The 21,174-nt window shown below is 35.3% G+C and overlaps 1 protein-coding gene across 1 annotated transcript; it reads left to right on the forward strand.

Annotated features, from left to right (window-relative positions):
• The first annotated feature begins 777 nt into the window (after positions 1–777).
• Positions 778–19,984, forward strand: LOC131652876 (uncharacterized). The gene is made up of 17 exons (XM_058922855.1): positions 778–1,075; positions 1,175–1,293; positions 2,679–2,724; positions 2,892–2,964; positions 3,051–3,108; positions 4,965–5,060; positions 6,413–6,530; positions 6,609–6,875; positions 6,961–7,062; positions 8,786–9,143; positions 9,249–9,362; positions 10,887–11,515; positions 11,682–11,878; positions 14,213–14,435; positions 14,991–15,110; positions 15,373–16,140; positions 16,750–19,984. The coding sequence occupies exons 1-17, from the start codon at positions 980–982 to the stop codon at positions 19,801–19,803; spliced, it is 6,438 nt and encodes a 2,145-aa protein (XP_058778838.1). The 5' UTR covers positions 778–979; the 3' UTR covers positions 19,804–19,984.
• Positions 19,985–21,174: the final 1,190 nt, after the last annotated feature.

Genomic DNA, 21,174 nt, shown 5'->3' on the forward strand with positions numbered 1-21,174 from the left:
GATAATTGACGTGATATGAAATTGGAAGGTTGGCCAGGGATCTTCAGCTAAATCTCGGAGGTAGTTGGCTCCATTTCTTTACAATTTTAGTAAAGTTTCAATCTTGGATCGAGAACAATCCATTTGTGGAATTTTTGCAGGAATTAGAAGTCAATTCCCACAGGCGGCACCAGTATTCTGTTATAAAACCATAATTAGGCGGCGCGGGGATGAACCTTCGATGTTAACACTTCAACACTCAAGTTAGTTCAGAATTCGAGATGAGTGTAGTAAAAATGAAAAATCAGAAAGTATCCCTAAAATATCTTGTATGATAACTTTTGTTTCGGGTGTTATTTGAAGATAATTGACAATAGTTTGAGTCTTAACTTTTTTGAACTTTTTAGCCGACATGGAACAAGAAGTATTTTGAGAAAGTAGTTTGAGCAAGAAATATTTTTGAAATTTTTTTCATAAATTTTTGATTGATAACTCAAAATTATTACAGGTAATAGTCTTCTATTAGACTAAGTTAACACCGATGAAATTTCTAAAAGAATTAAAAAAAATAAAATTTAAAATACCTATAGTAACTATCAAATTAACATATATAAAAAGCCTTTAATTAATTCAATTACGTAGTGATTGAAGCGGAACTTGATAAAAGAAGAATTTTTTGGTAATAAAAAAAAGTCTTAGTAAAAAACAAAGTCAGAATTTTATTATTACTAACATAGTTTAGATTAGATTTACCGTCATCAAAGCCAAAGCTGGCTTCCAATTTCCATTTCCCATAAAAAGAAAAAGTAGAAAATAGCTTTAAATTTACTTTCCAATTAGATCCTCCTCCTTCACCACTCTCCAACTCCCAAACCCTCATCAAACCTTCATTCATTATTTTCAAATTGAAACAATAAAAAATAATAATAAACTGAATCATCATCACAATCATCTTTCAAATAATAAAAAATCGAATGGTTTTATAAAATCTCGAATTGAAATGAAGGCAGGAAGTGCTGCCAAGTTGATCGTCGACGCTCTTCTTCAGCGCTTCCTCCCTCTCGCACGACGTCGTATCGAAACCGCTCAAGCTCAGGTACGTTTTCACCACTTCATCATATTCTTCTTCTTCTTTTGATTCATTTCTTCGATTGATTGATTTTTTGTTGTGGTTGTTGTTGCGGGTTCACGATAGGATGGGCAATACCTGCGACCATCTGATCCGGCCTACGAGCAAGTTCTCGATTCTCTTGCTATGGTTGCACGCCACACTCCTGTTCCACTTCTTGAAGCTTTGTTGAGATGGCGAGAGAGGTTCTTAATTAAACCAATTCGTATTTTTTGCTCTCTTTGTTACTTTTTACTTATTATTGGGTGTGTTTGAGAAAACAACTTAATTATTAAGTGCTTATTTTATATGCAATTGGAAGAGCTTATCTACATCATATTTAGGCTATTTTATGACATAGGCACTTGGGTGGATTGGGAGAGAGCTTATGAAGGTAGTTTATTCTATCTATCTTCATAAGTAGTTTATGACAAAGGCATTGAAGTTGTTTTTAGCATACGAAAATAATTTTTGTTTTATGGAAACAAACTATTTCAATAGGCTTAGGTGGTTTGGGCATGTAGAGAGAAGACGAGTATTGTTGTAAGGAGAGTAGATCAGATGGAGAGGAGCCAAACAATTAGAGGTAGAGGAAGGCATAGAATAACTATGAGAGAAACTATTAATAAAGATCTCGAGATTAACAAATTGGATAGAAACATGATTTTTGATAGAACATTATGTCATGATTTGACCTATGTAGCCGATCTCACTTAGTGGGACAAGACTTGGTTGTTGGTGCTGTTGTTGTAAAACTCTTTCATTTCCTCAATCAGATAAGGTGCAATACACGTCGGAATTTGGTGAGAGACTTGATGATTAGTTATAGTCATAGATGCATGTAGCCATCGTTACTTATGAAAACAACTTACAACTATATGAGAACAGTTTAACCCCGTTTGCTTTTTTTATTTTGAAAATAACTTAATATTATATAGCGTGCATTTAAGAAAACAACTTATTCAAGTGCCTAGTGTATGTGTGCTTGGAGGAACTTACTTACATCTTATTTGGGTTTATTTTTTTACATAATCACTCAAGTATTCAGGAGAGCTTATTAAAATAACTTATGTAATGTTGTATCTGTGAGTTGTATTCCATTCTTAAAAATAGCTTACAACTATATGAAAACAATTTTACCACACTCACTCTTTGATTACAGAAATATAAATAACATATAGAAGCGCTTAATTAAGCTATACTCAAATAAATCAAGTGCTTGTCATTTATTTAAGTGTTTATAATAAGCTGTTTCTATAATCGAAAGAGAAATAAGCTGTTTTCATAAGCAATATTGAAGAGCTTTTTGATATAAGCTGAACGTAGCTAATGGACCTCTTGTCATAAGCAATTTTATTAAGCTCTCCCAGTCATTTATAGCTAATGTTAAATAAGCTGAAAATGGGTTCTTTCAAATGCACCCATAGCATATGCTTTGTAACTGGACTGCTTTGTCATTTAAAGCTTATGTTAAATAAGCGAAAATGAGCTCTTTTAAATGCCCCCTAGCTTATGTTATGAAACTGGACGTCTTCTTTTTGTTGTAGTGAAATAATAACAATTTTTTGAATACATTTTTTTACTATTGTAGTGAATCTCCAAAGGGTGCAAATGACGCATCTACGTTTCAAAGAAAGGTTACACATTTTTCTTCCCTTTTATATACATTAACATTTGCGCATAAAATTGTGTTTTCTTTTCAATAAATCATGAATGCCCGTAAAATTTCTAATTTTGGTTTTGACTACAAAGCTTTGGATAGTTAATTCCAAGATTTATGATAGCATTTGTGTGTGGAATTCAGCTTGCAGTGGAGTGCATTTTTTGCTCAGCTTGCATACGGTTTGTGGAGTGTTGTCCACAAGAAGGGCTTACTGGTTTGTACTTTGTTTGTAACTATATATTGGAGTGTTGTCCATAAAAAATATTCTCATTTATAATTGTCATTTGTTCTATGCTGCAGAGAAGCTGTGGTCTGGACTGGAAAATTTTGTTTTTGACTGGCTAATAAACGCTGACAGGTGAATTTAGCTAATGTAGATGATAATGGAAATTCTGTATCGAGCTCATAATTAAAAAATATTTGTTTTTCCTGAAAAAACTATAATCTCTCCTAGAGAAATTGGTCCTTTTTGATTCTTCTGTGTCTGAGTCTGAATAGCATAGTGTTGGATTCACTGTTCAAACACTTGTTGACCTTTTTACAGTTCAGACTTTGGAAATTAATGTCAAGTTCTTACTTGCACAAACTTGTCACTGGTCTGGATTACTTCTTTTTCTAATATTAACAATTAACAGTTCCAAACTTCTGTATTACTCAATTTCAAGTAGAATGCTTCAGCTATGTGAAAGAAAGAAAAGTCTAATACCTGTTAATAGTAGTTGCTAGGAAGTTTCCTAGCAATAGTAATTATTGCCAGTTAAAATCACTTTAGAATCTAGAACCCTCTAATAATGCTATCTTAGCCTAAAATCAGAGATACCATGAGTTGTCAACTATGCTTTTGAGAGGTTGTGCTTTCTTTTAAACATGCATTGGACCAAAACCTTAAAAATACACGAGTTGAATTTCATTTATAAACCAAAAGGACAACTTAAGATGCGAAGAAAGAAAACTGTGATTAAAAACTGGCATTTCAATGCAGCTAATAAGACCATTGAAAAGAAGCTTGCTGCTCCAAAGGATCTTACACTTAAACAATGCTATCCGGACCCACTGCAATTTTTTTGGTTCTGAATTCCAGTAACAAGGCTCCCTTGCAACTTAAGAATATCAACAAAGTTTAACTATTAGTCCCGTCCCGGTACTCTAACTTACATATAGTTGAAATAACATCAGGATTATCCAACTATTGGATAATTGTGTAATCCTCTGAAGTGACTCTTTTTCTAAGTTTGATTTTAGGATGCTCAACATTGGATGTGTTTTTATTAGGAAATAGAGACAGTTAGAGAACAGTCAAGGAACTTAAGTTAGAGGGATTTTTTTTATAAAATAGAAGAAACAATAATATAAGGAAACATTTTGTACATTTGATTTTATGGGTGGAAGGAGATATCCTTTATGAAGAAAAATCCTTGGGTGAGTTCTATTCCCATCTTTTGCTTAGTTTTTCAGTAATACACTATTTTCTATTGAGTGTTATGCTGATATCCCATATCAACTAAGGGTATTGCCAAAGCATTACTTATGATGTTGGGCAATCCCCACTACTTGGTCTATTTTTTGAGGTTTAGTAAAGACTAGTTCCCAAACTCTAAGGTGATATAAGAGGCTCAATGTTTATCCTAGAACTATTACTGGACTAGTATTACACTATTTTCTTTTGAGGGCTTTTGTTGAAATTCCACATCAGTTAGAGATATTGCCAAAGCATTCCTTATAAAGTAGGGCAATCCCCACTTATTGATCTATTTTTTGAGGTTCAGTTAAGACTAAATCCCAAACTATAAGGTGGTATTAGAGGCTGATTATTTATCCTACAGCTATGATTGGACTAGTTATTCCATTCCACCTGCATTAGTCTATGCTCCAGGTCAGATGTCCAGTCTTGGTTGTGAGAGGATATGTAGAGAACTTGAGATCCAATGTAGTTCCTATAAGGCTTGGGCAATCTTCACTTCTTAAGCTAGCTTTTGGGTCTGACTAAGAACCTTAAACCCAAATTCTAAGAGCTTCTATCTTTCTTTCAATTCAATTTATCGATTCTTACTACACATGCAATTTAAATTGAAAGAATTATTGGTCACATTGCAGACTAGATTATGTTGCTTCAGAAATGAAAATAATGATTCACTATAAATTTCCATTGGTTTTTTTATATCATCTTATTCTTATATAAATGTTTGGTTTTAACGCAGTGAACTCTTGTTGCAGGGTTGTTAGTCAGATTGAATATCCCTCACTGGTTGATCTGAGGGGGCTTCTTCTAGACTTAGTTGCTCAACTCTTGGGTGCTTTATCTCGTATCAGGTATCTGATTTATTACTGAATTGTACTTGACACTTATTCGTTATGACAGATTTAAAGGTTGCATCATCATTTTAATCAAATTCATTTTGTTTTTTATGCTTAAGCAGAGTTTTTCCGTGATCTTTGAATTCTAGATGAACTGTAAATTGAACTGTTCTGGTTTTAAACATTTATTTTGATTTATGTAGTTTTCTTTTAAATTTTTAAGTTCAATGATCTCACTTTTTAAGGGTAGGTACTGTATCTTCACCAATTTAATTTAACTTTTTGTAGGGGGAATTCAATTTTTTATAATTTGTAGTACAGACAATTGGTAAATCATATAACTTGTACTGTTCACGGTATATTTATTGGTTTGCTCCAATTTTGTAGTTTGCTCCTTAATGCCAATTATGAATGCGGAAATAGTTATAGAATCTGTTCAAGAAAGAAATAGTGTTATTGGTAAGGTCACACCTAGATGCCTAAGTGATTATGAGATGCCAATGCCACGCATCTGTGTGTTTTTGAGAGGAAAACAAAGGATGATAATGGGCACAGAAGTGAGGGAGTCTGTTAGAAGGGAGAGGGATGAAAACAGCAAAATATGGACTGGTGCCAGATGATGAATTAGTCAGTAGATTTGAGAATTGGTGGTGGGCATGGGAGCTAGAATGTATGCAGGTGGAGGAGAACAGTTCCAGGGGGAATGGTAAATTTGGTATAGGTGGTGGTGGGTTGCCTTTGTCTTAGGTTAGAACATAAAATCCACTTATTTACTAATTAGAAGAAATGAGTTGTATTCTTAAGTTCTCCAGTTCTGATGTGATGTGATATTATTCATGTTTTCTCTCTATCCTGATAGGTTGAGGGAAAGTGAAGGAAAAGTATAGGAAAGAGAGAGAATGATAAACCAGAGGCCAAAACATAAGAGTCTCTGTTGTGTGAAACTGATGAAATGATTCACTTAAACTTTCAGTAAGGTACACTGTTGAATTATTTGAAGGTTGAGTCTTAAGAAGCTCAGAGTAACTGATTTTTAACTAACATAAAATCAGCTCCCTGGTACTACAATAATTAACAATAGATTACAAACACATAAATATATACACCCATACTGGTACATTTATGAATGCTGCGCTGTTACACTCTCCCTGAATATTGAAGCTTTGTAGTTTTACATGTCTACCTTTTTGTGTGTTAGTGTGTATATTAATTTTTAAAATGGAAGGGGTGCTTCTGCTTCTGTCCATTTTGACTGTGGTTAACTTTAGTCATGGCCAAAAATATGAAGTTGAGCCATTATTGTGTTGCTTTGTCTCGCAACTACAGAATCTTTTTCATTTCATGGCATTACAATCTTAAATTTGTAGGTTTAGTTCTGTTACTGAGCGGTTTTTCATGGAACTCAATACCCGTCGAATTGACACCAGTGGTGCTAGAAGTGAAACGCTTAGCATCATTAATGGAATGCGCTACTTGAAGCTTGGGGTTTGTATACAAATTAAATGTTTTGTGGAAACTGGATAACATTATATGTTGTTGGTATAATTATAAGCTCCTTCACAGGTTAAAACTGAGGGTGGTCTGAATGCATCTGCTTCCTTTGTGGCAAAAGCAAATCCCTTAAACCGTGCTCCTCATAAACGGAAAAGTGAGCTTCACCACGCCCTATGTAATATGTTGTCAAATATCCTAGCACCTCTTGCAGATGGTGGGAAAAGCCAGTGGCCACCTTCTGGTGTAGAGCCTGCACTTACTTTATGGTATGAAGCTGTTGGCCGAATAAGAGTTCAGCTCATGCATTGGATGGATAAACAGAGCAAACACATTGCAGTAAGCGGGTCTCTGTCGATTTGATTATTTTCCCATGCCCACTATATGTCAAAATGATAAAGTTTTATTTCACGTTGTTACCCAGGTTGGGTACCCATTGGTAACTCTTCTTCTGTGTCTTGGTGATCCTCAAATATTCCACAACAACTTAAGTCCTCACATGGAGCAGCTTTACAAACTTCTTAGGGTAGGGCCTAATTCAATTTCCGTAAGCTTTACATCTGAATCATTGCAAACCATAAACTTTACCTAGTTTACTTTGTTGGAGGCTAAATGAAATTTGAGCTTGAATTTCAATTAAACAATTATCTCACATTGTATGCATGGTTAAATAAATGCTCATGTTTCATATAAGTATTGCTCATCATTGTTGAACTTATTTTTGCACGAGAAAATAAAGGTTATATATTTGCAGAAAACCTAGTTACTCTTGTTCTGTTTCCTTACTATATGCTTTTGTTTGTCAACCCTACATTTTTTCTTTTATTTCTTTCAATGTGATATATATCTACCCTCCTTAGACCCTACCTGGCAGGAGCCATGTGCATTGGGCTGCCAATTTGTTTAAATTACAATTAAATTGGGTGATTGCCCATAGGAAAATTTTCTTTCTGGGTTTTCTCCTAACTGTTGAATCATTAGAAGATTTTTTGGACTAGTCACATAGAATACAGGTAAACAAAAGTTCAGCGTTATAGGACATCTAACAACAACTAACCGGGTTTGCATCTAGTAGCATAACTACATAATATTTTGGTTTGAATTAATTACTTTACATATAGCAGCATTAGGGCCTTTTATTCATTTAGTCGTTAGTTTGATGGAGGATTTAAAAGGGGAGTATGATGGAGGATTTTGTGGGGGAGAAGGAGAAGAACTAATGAAAATTAATCTCAACTCATCAAAAAGTATATCTACCAAAGTATACAGCTACTCTTTTACATTCACAAGCTTACAATCATCCGAGATGCCAATTGATACCTAGATATCAAATCTTTCAAAATGGCCAAGATGATAAAATACTTTTTCCCTGGACTAAATGCATTTGTGATACATGAAAATAAAAATAAAATAGGAATATGAATTACACAAGGTTTGATAAAAAAATATGAATAAGAAATAGACAAATGATATAATTATCCTTTTTCTTTCCCTGTTGAAAGCTTGTATTGAAAGCTTGTAGAGAATTTGTCTTAAGCTCTTAATTTGTATAATTGTGTAACTAAAGTTCATATTCATAATCCCTTTTGTTAAGAGTCCCACATTGGACAATATATGGCCTGAACATGTCCTTATAAGTGGGGACAATCCTCACCCTACAAGCCGGTTTTGTAGGGTTGAGTTAGGCCCAACCACACTTCTTAACATGGTATCAAGAGCCTGGTTTAAGATCCGGTGGGCCACCTTCCATGGTTTCCGCTATCGGGCCACCCACCATTTATTTCCACGCTCCAGTTGTCTAGTCCTGGGCGTGAGGGGGTGTGTTAAGAGTCCCACATCGGACAATATATGGCCTGGACATGTCCTTATAAGTGGGGACAATCCTCACCCTACAAGCCGGTTTTGTAGGGTTGAGTTAGGCCCAACCACACTTCTTAACATGGTATCAAGAGTCTCGTTTAAGATCCGGTGGGCCACCTTCTATGGTTTCCGCTATCGGGCCACCCACCATTTATTTCCACGCTCCAGTTGTCTAGTCCTGGGCGTGAGGGGGTGTGTTAAGAGTCCCACATTGGACAATATATGGCCTGAACATGTCCTTATAAGTGGGGACAATCCTCACCCTACAAGCCGGTTTTGTAGGGTTGAGTTAGGCCCAACCACACTTCTTAACACCTTTATTATCTCTCTATCTCTACATTATGTTTTTTTATTTACATGAAAACTCTTTATCTGGTTGGATCATGCAGGATAAGAATCATCGTTTCATGGCTTTGGATTGTCTTCATCGAGTTTTAAGGTTTTACTTGTGTGTCCATGCGGCAAATCAAGCCCAAAATCGTATATGGGATTACCTAGACAGCGTAACATTACAACTTTTAGCAGTTCTAAGGAAAGGATTGCTTACTCAGGATGTCCAACATGATAAACTTGTTGAATTCTGTGTAACTATAGCTGAACATAACCTTGATTTTACCATGAACCATATGATACTAGAATTGCTAAAGCAAGATAGCCCCAGTGAGGCAAAGGTAATTGGTCTTCGTGCATTGCTTGCCATTGTAATGTTGCCTTCAAGTCAACATTTTGGTTTGGATATATTTAAAGGTACAGCTAGTCGTATGCCTAGAATAAATCTAGTTATATTCAAGAAAAATAATTGTTTAGTGGTCTATCTCTGCAGTACAGCTTGACATTTTGTTGAATGAGCAGGTCATGATATTGGCCACTATATTCCAAAAGTGAAAGCTGCAATTGAGTCAATACTAAGGTCATGTCATAGAACCTACAGTCAAGCACTTTTGACATCGTCACGTACAACAATAGGTAATCACTTCTCCTATTTTATGATAGTTTGATAGAAGGCATTGTCGCAGAAGCATGACAATAGAAAAGACTGAACTAAACCTCAAATTATGTCGTGGAAAACATGTTTATTTCACTTTCTCTTCATTTTATTATATACAGATAAGTTTGCGTATAGAATATATAAAAGGATAGTGGAGGCATTAATTAGAGATGATATTGGATAAAATACAACAAATGAAAACAGTGATAGAAGTGGAGACAGAAAGTAGCAGTGTTGTCGATGGCAGATGGCGGTCCATGGCAGAAAGCTAAATCCCGCCATACCGGCCACTTTACGGCGCTGTTATAGTGTATTATCAAGGAAAAACCCACAAAATTGGCCGATATTTTCCATTGCTACGAGCCCAAAAACCGCCATGTATATCTGCCATAGCGGCCATGGTGCCGCTGTTTGATAACACTGGAAAGTAGTGACTATAATCACCCCAAAATATATGATTCATCAAATAAATTCAATCAAAATTACTTGACCTTTAAATATTTTTATGACCTCAAGACCTTTGTTCATTTAATTAATATTCAAATGGTATATTCATGACAAAAAAAGAGATTGAATAGGTCAAACTGTTAGGAGAGTTGGTTTGTTGACATGGTTTTGAATGTTTATGTCATCAAGTAGTTGGTATTAGTGCATCTATAAATAAATAGCCGAGCTTGTCAGTTTCAGTTAAAACCTTGGTACCACATTCTTCATAAAAGCAATCAAGTCACCTTATTCTTCATAATGGCTCTTTTTAATTTTCTAATTAAAAAAAATTCTTCATAATGACACCCATTCTGTCACCAGCGAAACTACGGCTATGGTTTGTCTCCACTTCAAACTTTAAGGGGTCTTCTTTGAGGGGGAAGTAAGTAGAACCAGTATTTTAAAAACTGAATAGGTCATTAAACAATTTAAGGTAAACTTATGTGTGTGTATATATATATATATATATATATATATATATATATATATATATATATATATATATATATATATATATATATATATATATATATATATATATATTTTACAATGTCTTGTAAGATTAAACATTAATAATAAGAGGACGGATAATAACAATCTGTGAATATGAATATAGTTGAACCTGAATTTGGCTAATTTTTTATTTTTAAATTTAGGTTTCTTTTTTAAGTGAAAAAATATGCAACTTAATTCTAAAAATATATGTATAAAATAGATTACAAAATTGCTTCTTTATTTATTTTTGGTTTCGAGTAATTACTCTTTCACACAAATTTGTAGTAATAGTTATGGGGAAATTGCAATTATCCAGATCTGCATTTCAGAATATTTATTTAGTATGTTTGTTGCAAAATATGAATGGACTAGAGTGATGAAAATCGGAAGTAGAACTTGTTTGAATTATACGGGAACTACTTTTATTTTAGGTTGAATTTTTGTTGAATTTACTTAGAATAGTCTGTATCTGCATTATGTATAAAAAAATTTCTGTCATGTGACACATTGATATTTTATAGATGCTGTCACAAAGGAAAAATCTCAAGGATATTTGTTCCGCTCAGTGCTAAAGTGCATCCCATATCTAATAGAAGAAGTTGGAAGAAATGATAAAATTACTGAAATAATACCACAGCATGGCATAAGTATTGACCCAGGTGTTCGCGAGGAAGCTGTTCAAGTATTAAATCGGATTGTGAAATACCTACCTCACCGTCGTTTCGCAGTAATGAAGGGAATGGCCAATTTCATATTAAGACTTCCTGACGAATTCCCTCTTCTCATTCAAACATCTTTAGGGCGCCTGTTGGATCTCATGCGCTTTTGGAGATCTTGTCTGATAGATGATAGGATGCTACTTGATGCAGATGCAAAACCTCTGAGTCTTGAAACTCAGAGATTCAGAAAGTCTTCCTTCCAACATTCGGGTGAAGCAATAGAATTCCGTGCATCAGAAATTGATGCAGTTGGCCTCATATTCCTTAGTTCTGTTGATAGTCAAATTCGGCATACAGCATTGGAATTATTGCGTTGTGTTCGCGCATTGAGGAATGATATTAGGGACCTGAGGATACATGAGCAACCAAATCATTCTTGGAAATACGAAGCTGAACCAATATTTATTATTGATGTTCTAGAAGAACACGGGGTATACATTTGCCTTAATATTTCTATTTCATGTTAAGGTCCAGTTCAGAATGTTCATTTTCTCTTATTTAGGGTTACACTTTATCATTTATTTATTTTGAAGTTCAATCATGCTGTATTGAGATTTTTTTGCTTTGAATAAGAATTTAAATATGTGGGTATTTCAGGATGAGATTGTTCAAAACTGCTACTGGGACTCGGGGCGACCATTTGATTTGAAACGAGAACCTGATACTATTCCTCCTGAAGTGACACTCCAATCTATAATTTTCGAGAGCCCTGATAAAAATAGGTGGGCTCGGTGTCTTAGTGAGTTGGTCAAATATGCTGCCGAGCTTTGTCCAAGTTCTGTTCAGGAAGCAAAGTAAGTATTTGTTTCTACTTTCTCTTTCCATCTTTTGTTGAAGCCTAAGAAGCTCTGAAGAGCTTGAGATATTTTAGTGGAAACTGGTTTTTGGTCAAGGGGATAGTATGAGATACTAAATTTCAATATGTTTGACCGTTCAACGATAATCTTGTTACACTTGTCAGATCTGTTGACATTGGGTAGAAACTTAACAAGTAACAAAACACACCCAAATACATCTTTTTTCTTCATAATAAAAAGTTAATGAATTGAAGAGAAGAATAATAGAAGTTTGGAGGGTCAATAATCCTCTGAAGGAAAAGTGGAAAATAATTAAGTGGAAAAAAAGAAGGAACCCTTGCACCTAAAAGAAACCAATAACTGAATCTTGTTTCCTATCAATAATTTTGTCAAAGAAATATCCTATAAATATGAGGGGGTGACAATGTGTTATTCCCTTACCAAGAATATCTTGGTGATCACTCTCTTCCTATAATAGAAGTTATTTTCTACCTCACCCACTCTCCCTTTCCCACTATATATCTAACTCCTCGTGCCATACCCACAATCTGTGTCAGCTCAGCAACTTTTCTTCCCGTGTAATGTTTCCTACTGTAAACTGTCCATACATCGGGCCTACCCTAGTCCCCTAATTAACCGGTGATTGGCCCAAATCTTCCCTCACATTCATATCAGTTTATAAGTGGGGACAATCTTCATCTCAAAAGCCAGTTGTTAAGGTTGAGTTAAGTCCAACCTAAAAACCTAATATGGTATTAGAGCCTATCAATTTCTGCCACCTGCCATTTCTATTCACGTGCTAAACCCGATAGTGTTCGATCTAAGGGAGTGTATTGGGAAAAACTCAAGTCTCACAAAGTTCATAAAGAATGGCATTCCTTACTTTACAAGTCAGTTTTGTAAGATTGAGTAAGACTCAAACCAAATTCTAAGATAATATCAGAGTCTATCTAAGATCTGTTGGGCCACTTGCTATCAGGTCACCGATATTAAATCACTCGTGTCACATTCCAAATGTGCAGTTTTGGGCGTGGGGTGTGTGATTAGAGTCTCACATTGGATGATATAGGGCTGACAGTGTGTTTATAAGTGGGGGGCAGTCCTTACCTCGCCAATTGGTTTTGTAAGGTTGAGTTAGGTCCAACCAAATGCGCATAAATACACATTAATATAACAACAATTCATCTTCTTTACTTCTGCTGAAACCATTAAAGCTAGTGAACAACAGTTGGTTGAAGGACACAGCAGGGCATACTAAACATTCCCCTAAACATTCCCATCACATATACAGGCAGCAGCTGAGCAATGTTGGAAGACATAATTGACAAATTCTGATCATGTACTACATATAACAAATTAGGAGCCTTATTTGGCTTGCAAACATGCCACATACCATTATTATTAATTTTATTAGCCACCTCAGTAGAATAAAATAGTTGACCTCCGAGGAAGCTTGGGAATTCCGGGGCATTCATCAGCATTTGCAAATAGCATATTCAATAACTGAGAAATTGAGGGATTAGAGCGAAAACATCTGACATGGATCAAGAGTAAGTTATTTTATTCAAGTGTAAGATAAATGAGTAGAGTAAATGCAACCCAAAATCACTCAAATTCAAAACTTTTCCTGACTTTTAAATTACGAGAAATGTGGAAATTTCATGGAAATGTAGTATTGAATGCTATTGAAATTGTGGTAAGAAAGCTATGTACTGAAGTTAGATGAGAGATATGGAATAACTTCTGTCAAGCAGTATTCTGGCAAGCTCCTGCCATGTGTTCCTCCCAATATTTACTTGAGAGCTATTACCACCACTATTTAAATCAAAGACCTAAAAGACAAATATAAAGTTGAATTAAGGCATGGAAAGTAGCCCAAACACTTATTCCTTAATTGCCTGTTTTATGTGTCTTTGTAGGTTGCCTTACTTTCTTTTACTGTAATGAGTACAAGGGATATTGTCATAGGTTTTTTATTTTGTAATATTTTTATTTTGGTGGTTTATGAGAGAATACAATATCACTTAATCCATGTATCCGATTTTACCTAGAGGGAAAAATGCTCTGGTTCTTATAAAATTTTAAAATTTCCATTCTGTCTGTATACTTCATTGTTGTATAACTAACTATCAAGTACTCGAGTGTGCTACGCTGTTTAATAAGCTTATGTTTTTACTTTTTACTGATAAGTACAATATTTTTTTCTTTTATAAAAAACTTTGAGCCTTTTTTTTGTTATTATAGAGAACTAGTTATTGTTATTCACTGATACTGCCTCCCACCCTTCTAGTCCCAACTAAAATTTTGTAATATCACTAAAACTTTGTGCAGGGTAGAGGTTACGCAACGTCTTGCTCATATCACGCCGGTTGAATTGGGTGGAAAAGCCCATCAGTCACAGGATGTTGATAATAAACTGGATCAGTGGCTTATGTATGCCATGTTTGTCTGTTCATGTCCTCCGGTTGCTCGAGAATCTAGTGGAACTGCCACAACCAAAGATCTTTACCATCTTATTTTTCCGTCACTAAAATCTGGATCTGATACACATGTTGTAAGTACTCTTCACTCACTAGACTTTATCTATAAGTCTATCATCACAGGATGACTAGGTATTGAAGATGAAGTGTTGCGTGCAATCATTTATAGGTCGTTTAGGTTTTATTTTAACATTTTCAAAATCAAATAAGCATGTGACAATCTGGGAATTCTTTTGTTATTTTTACTGTATTCTAATCTTGCTTTCATTTGATTAAAGCTATTTTTAGTTCCTTTTTTGATTGGATGGTGAGAATAACCAATTGAATGTCTTTAAAAAATATATTCCAAATAATTAAGTTACTAAGTGTATATGCTAAGTTGCATTACTCAGTGTTTCTTTATTTTACAATATATATTTTTGTACTCTCAAATTTAATAACTTTTTTTTTACTCACTATCAAATATTAATCCTTGTTTTCACATGTCTTCAATGTGGGAGATATTTGGTGGACAGATGGTTGGTAACTATTGCATTTTTATAGATGTGAAGGCATTTAAATTTTTTGCTATCATTCATTTGGCCACTACTTTTGATCTCTATTTATTACTAAGGAGGTTTATGATATAGCATGCAGCCACGATGGCTCTTGGCCGTTCACACTTGGAAGCTTGTGAAATCATGTTCAGCGAGCTGGCTTCTTTTATTGACGAGGTTTCTTCCGAGACAGAAGGAAAACCAAAGTGGAAGGTATTGTTATATGTAAAAGAGATCACCGGAACACTTACACAATAATGTTTATTGATATAGGGATTAATATTGTAGTAAAATAAATCAATAAAGAATTTTGAATTCTTAAACCTTTTCCGCATATGTGAAGTGAACAACGTTAAAGACAATATTCCATATTTCAAATTTAAAGGCATGATCTAATTAAACCTTTTGTTAATTATTGCTTTTCCAATTTTTGAAGTGGAATTTGGCACTGATTAGTTATATTAAATGGATGCAGAGTCAAAAGGCTCGCAGGGAAGAACTCCGTGTTCCTATTGCAAATATTTATCGCACTGTTGCAGAAAATATATGGCCTGGCATGCTTGCACGCAAGCCAGTGTTCCGCCTTCATTATCTTAAATTTATTGATGAGACAAACAGACTTCTAACAACATCTCCTGAAAGCTTTTCAGACATGCAACCATTCCGTTATGCACATGCTTGTGTTATTAGAGCCTTGGCCCCGGAATTTGTTGATTCAAAATCTGAGAAATTCGATGTTAGAACTAGAAAGCGCCTATTTGAGCTTCTTCTATCCTGGTGTGATGACACAGGCAGTACATGGTCTCAAGATGGTGTCAGTGATTATAAACGTGAAGTTGATCGTTATAAATCTTCTCAACATGCACGGTCAAAAGATTCAGTGGATAAAATATCCTTTGACAAAGAATTAAATGAACAGGTTGAGGCAATCCAGTGGGCATCCATGAATGCAATAGCATCACTTTTATATGGACCATGTTTTGATGACAATGCAAGGAAAATGAGTGGCCGTGTGATATCTTGGATTAATGCTTTGTTTTTGGAGCCTACACCAAGGGCTCCATTTGGTTTCTCACCATCTGATCCAAGAACTCCATCATATACCAAATATCAAGGGGAAGGCGGCCGAGGAACTGGTCGAGATAGGGTTAGGGGTGGCCATCACCGTCTTTCTCTAGCAAAATTGGCTTTGAAGAATCTTTTGCTTACAAATTTGGACCTATTTCCCGCCTGTATTGATCAGGTAATATTTTCACTTTCTATTATGTATGACTCCTACAGAAGAAATTGAAATGTTGTATCAGTTTAAAATCCATTGGGTGGGTGTTTATATACTACTTTACAAGCTTAAAAAAGATATTAACAGAAGTAAATTGTAACAATATCTGTGGACATGATAGCTAAAGTCATTCATGAGCTTTCACCTATCAATTTATTAATAAGCTTGTTATATTTAAAATTTTGGTAGTTTCTAATTTATCGTCCATGGTTTGAAGTTCTGCTGAGTATCACAATGCAAAACATAAATCAGTATATTTTTACAGAGTGCTTAGCTTAGCATGATAATGTATTTATCTCTAAATTGAAGTTGGGAATTTCAAATTGGCATTAGTAGCAGTAACTTTACACTCAAATATATAATAATTAAACTCATAATTCAAGCTCTCCGTATCTTTCTATTGATTACGAACCGATGATATGCTTCACTTGTTAATACTATTCATTTTGACCAATTGATTTCCTATATTTTCAGTTCTTGCTTCCCTTGTATTATTTCTTATGCAGCTATATCTCTTCTGATTGATATTAATGCTTATCCAGTGCTACTATAATTCTTTATTATTTTCTGCAGTGCTACTACTCTAATTCCTCTGTAGCTGATGGGTATTTCAGTGTACTGGCAGAGGTCTACATGCGACAAGAGATACCAAACTGTGAAATACAGAGACTATTGAGTTTGATCCTTTATAAAGTAGTCGACCCATCAAGACAAATTCGTGATGATGCCCTTCAGATGCTTGAGACACTTTCTGTTCGTGAATGGGCTGAGGATGGCATTGAGGGCTCAGGTGGTTATCGGGCTGCTGTTGTTGGCAACCTTCCTGATTCCTATCAACAGTTCCAGTACAAGCTTTCCTGTAAACTTGCCAAAGATCATCCTGAACTAAGCCAGCTTCTTTGTGAGGAAATTATGCAAAGGCAATTGGATGCTGTTGATATCATTGCTCAGCATCAGGTCTTAACATGCATGGCTCCATGGATTGAGAACCTTAATTTCTGGAAACTCAAAGAAGGCTGGAGTGATAGGTTATTGAAAAGTCTTTACTATGTAACATGGCGACATGGGGACCAGTTTCCTGATGAAATTGAGAAACTTTGGAGCACAATTGCTAGCAAAAATAGGAATATCAGTCCCGTTTTAGATTTCCTGATCACAAAAGGAATTGAAGATTGCGATTCAAGTGCAACAACAACTGAAATAAGTGGTGCGTTTGCTACATACTTCAGTGTTGCAAAGCGGGTAAGTCTATATTTAGCACGAATATGCCCTCAACGAACAATAGATCACCTGGTTTTCCAGTTGTCTCAGCGACTACTAGAGGATAGCATTGAGCCAGTTGGGCTAGGTGCAAGTAAGGGTGATGTAGGTGCAAATTTTGTCTTAGAATTCTCACAAGGTCCTGCTATGGCCCAAATGGCATCTGTTATGGATAACCAACCGCACATGTCTCCATTGCTTGTAAGAGGTTCTCTTGAGGGTCCGCTAAGAAATGTTAGTGGGAGCTTGAGCTGGAGAACAGCAGGTATGACTGGACGAAGTGTCTCAGGTCCATTGAGTCCAATGCCTCCAGAGTTAAATGTTGTTCCAGTAAGTACTGCGCGATCAGGGCAGCTCCTTCCATCTTTGGTTAACATGTCAGGACCCTTGATGGGTGTTAGAAGCTCAACAGGGAGTTTGCGGAGCCGCCACGTTTCACGGGACAGTGGGGACTATTTTGTTGATACTCCAAACTCTGGTGAAGATGGACTGCTGGCAGGGGGTGCTGCGCATGGCGTGAGTGCTAAGGAACTTCAGTCAGCATTACAAGGTCATCAGCAGCATTCACTTACGCATGCAGATATAGCGCTGATTCTCCTTGCTGAAATTGCGTATGAGAATGATGAGGATTTTCGGCAATACCTGCCTCTACTCTTCCATGTCATCTTTGTTTCAATGGATAGTTCAGAAGACATTATCCTAGAACATTGTCAGCATTTGCTTGTTAATCTGCTATATTCCCTCGCAGGCCGCCACTTGGAGCAGTACGAGGTGGAAAATAATGACAGGGAGAACAAGCAACAGGTTGTGAGTCTGATTAAATATGTACAATCAAAGCGAGGAAGCATGATGTGGGAAAATGAGGATCCAACAGTTGTCAGAACTGAGCTGCCAAGTGCGGCACTTCTATCTGCACTAGTTCAGAGCATGGTGGATGCCATCTTCTTCCAAGGGGACCTTCGTGAGACTTGGGGAGAAGAAGCGCTCAGATGGGCTATGGAGTGCACATCAAAACACCTTGCCTGTCGTTCACATCAGATCTACCGAGCACTTCGACCAAGTGTAACAAGTGATGCTTGTGTATCCCTTCTTCGGTGTCTCCATAGATGCCTAGGAAATCCAGTACCCCAAGTTTTAGGATTTGTTATGGAAATTTTAATGACAATGCAAGTTATGGTAGAGAATATGGAGCCAGAGAAGGTGATACTCTATCCTCAGCTATTTTGGGGGTGTGTTGCTATGATGCATACAGATTTTGTCCATGTTTACCGCCAGGTTCTCGAGCTCTTCTCTCAAGTGATTGACCGTTTATCTTTCCGTGATCGCACAACAGAAAATGTGCTCCTTTCAAGCATGCCTAGGGATGAACTCGACACCAGTTATATAGGAGAATTTCAACGCACGGAATCTAAAAGTGGCTATGAACCCTTGCAAGAGGGGAGTTTGCCAGTATTTGAAGGAGTGCAGCCTCTTGTTCTTAAAGGACTTATGTCGAGTGTCAGTCACAGTGTCTCCATCGATGTCCTTTCCCGTATAACAGTGCATTCTTGTGATTCTATATTTGGTGATGCTGAGACAAGACTGCTGATGCACATTATAGGGTTACTCCCTTGGCTCTGTCTTCAACTCAGCAAAGACCCAGTGATAGGTCCTGTTTCGCCACTCCAACATCAATATCAAAAAGCTTGCTCTGTTGCTGCCAATATTGCAATTTGGTGCCGAGCAAAATCCTTAGATGAATTAGCTACTGTATTTATGATTTATTCTCGAGGTGAGATCAAGAGCATTGACAATTTTCTAGCATGTGTTTCACCACTGCTATGCAATGAATGGTTTCCAAAACACTCAACTTTGGCATTCGGGCACTTGTTAAAGCTACTAGAAAAGGGACCGGTTGAGTATCAACGTGTCATTTTGCTCATGCTTAAAGCTCTCCTCCAACACACTCCAATGGATGCCGCCCAAAGTCCACACATCTATGCAATTGTATCCCAATTGGTGGAAAGCACTTTGTGTTGGGAGGCATTAAGTGTGTTAGAAGCCCTTCTACAAAGTTGCAGCTCATTGACTGGTTCTCATGCACACGATATTGTATCATTTGAAAATGGAATCAGTGGAACTGAAGAAAAGTTCCTTGCTCCACAGACCTCATTCAAGGCTCGCAGCGGTCCCTTGCAGTATGGTATGAGTTCAGGATTGGTGCCAGTTTCTACAGCAGGACAGGGTGTGTCAAACGAGTCACAGAGAGAGGTAACTTTGCAGAATACTCGTCTGTTTCTTGGTCGGGTGTTAGACAGAAGTGCACTAGGCAAGAGAAAAGACCAGAAGAAGTTAGTCCCTTTTGTTGCAAATATTGGTAACCCATGATTGTATAATTATATTTGTTATGTGCTGTATATATTATTTCCATGAGAATGTAGGAATTGCTATAGGATAGAGGTTGTATAGTACATAGGACACTTAGAAACTTGTATGACAGTTTTGTAGCTCTGTAATTGTAGACAATATTTTTGATGCCAAATATCATGCATAATTAAACTTCGACGTATATCTCTGCCTAGTTTTGATGTTTATTTTGTGCCCTCAATATTTTTATTGATGTGTGCATTTAAATTAGATTGACAATACTTATCAAACTCAATATAGATATAAATATCAATTTTTTTTAATTTAATAGATTTAATAGATACAATTACTTTCAAAATCATTATATTGTTTTACTAAATAAAATTAAAATTTTAAAATTAGTAAAATTTCATATAGAATCAGAAATTGCCTTTATAATTTTATTTCTTTCTTTTATAATGATAATGATATGAAATTCATCTGCTCTTGGAAATTTTCAATATCTAAAAAATTATAAATTAGTAATTGTTATTTAAATTATTTAAAAAGTTAAATATAAGTGTAGAGAAAAAAAACTAATATATAACTAACAGTAGAGAAATTTGGGAGTTTTTCAAGAACTTCTTTTCATGGATATTTAACATTTCTTTTTATGATATTGATTATTGTTTCGTGGCTAAATTATAGTTTTATTTCTTCTATTTTACCTTATTCATGAAATTAATCACTTTATTTTGAATTTAAATAATTTTGCCTAGTCTTACATTTTGTATTGAAAATTGATGTCATGTCCAATTTTTAATGATGTATAATTTTGACCTCATTCTCACACTTTTGCACTGGAAACTGATAGTGTCTATTTCTTAAAGTTGAAGTAACTTGCAATTTTTATCTTTAAAAGTTTTATAAACATTCTTATATAGTCTGTCATGTTTCACAAACACGTCATTTAAAAATAAACACGTTATTTCTTTTAAATGTAAGGATAAAAAGTATTTAAATTTGAAATAACATGACAAATAACACGTCATTTAAAAATAAACACATTATTATTTTTAAATGCAAGGATAAAAAATATTTAAATTTGAAATAGAGTATTAATCATAGGGTATGTTAAAAAATCTTTTTAAGAGTATATTTAAAATAATAATATTGAATATAATAATTATAGATAATTTTTATTTATATTTAAGACCATTAAAATATGTTTTCCTTATATTTGTGATCGGAGGAATTACATCGATTACAAAATATGCATTTATAAACATACTCTTTTTATTTTTCATTTGTTTTTAAATTGTTTTCTTCTGACTGTCGCCTTTGATCTGAGAATTTAATTTGCCACCCTCCAAATTAGTCATGGAACCCCCCAAAATGCATGAAAAGACTAAA

This window comes from Vicia villosa, linkage group LG2 (assembly GCF_029867415.1).
Source record: "Vicia villosa cultivar HV-30 ecotype Madison, WI linkage group LG2, Vvil1.0, whole genome shotgun sequence".
Taxonomy (NCBI): domain Eukaryota; kingdom Viridiplantae; phylum Streptophyta; class Magnoliopsida; order Fabales; family Fabaceae; genus Vicia; species Vicia villosa.

Bases quoted from the DNA above. Each gene is read 5' to 3' on its own strand.
- LOC131652876 (XM_058922855.1), top strand. From the start codon at position 980: ATGAAGGCAGGAAGTGCTGCCAAGTTGATCGTCGACGCTCTTCTTCAG. The intron at 1,076-1,174 runs GTACGTTTTCAC...GGTTCACGATAG, and splicing joins TCGAAACCGCTCAAGCTCAG to GATGGGCAATACCTGCGACC. The intron at 7,063-8,785 runs GTAGGGCCTAAT...TGGATCATGCAG, and splicing joins AGCTTTACAAACTTCTTAGG to GATAAGAATCATCGTTTCAT.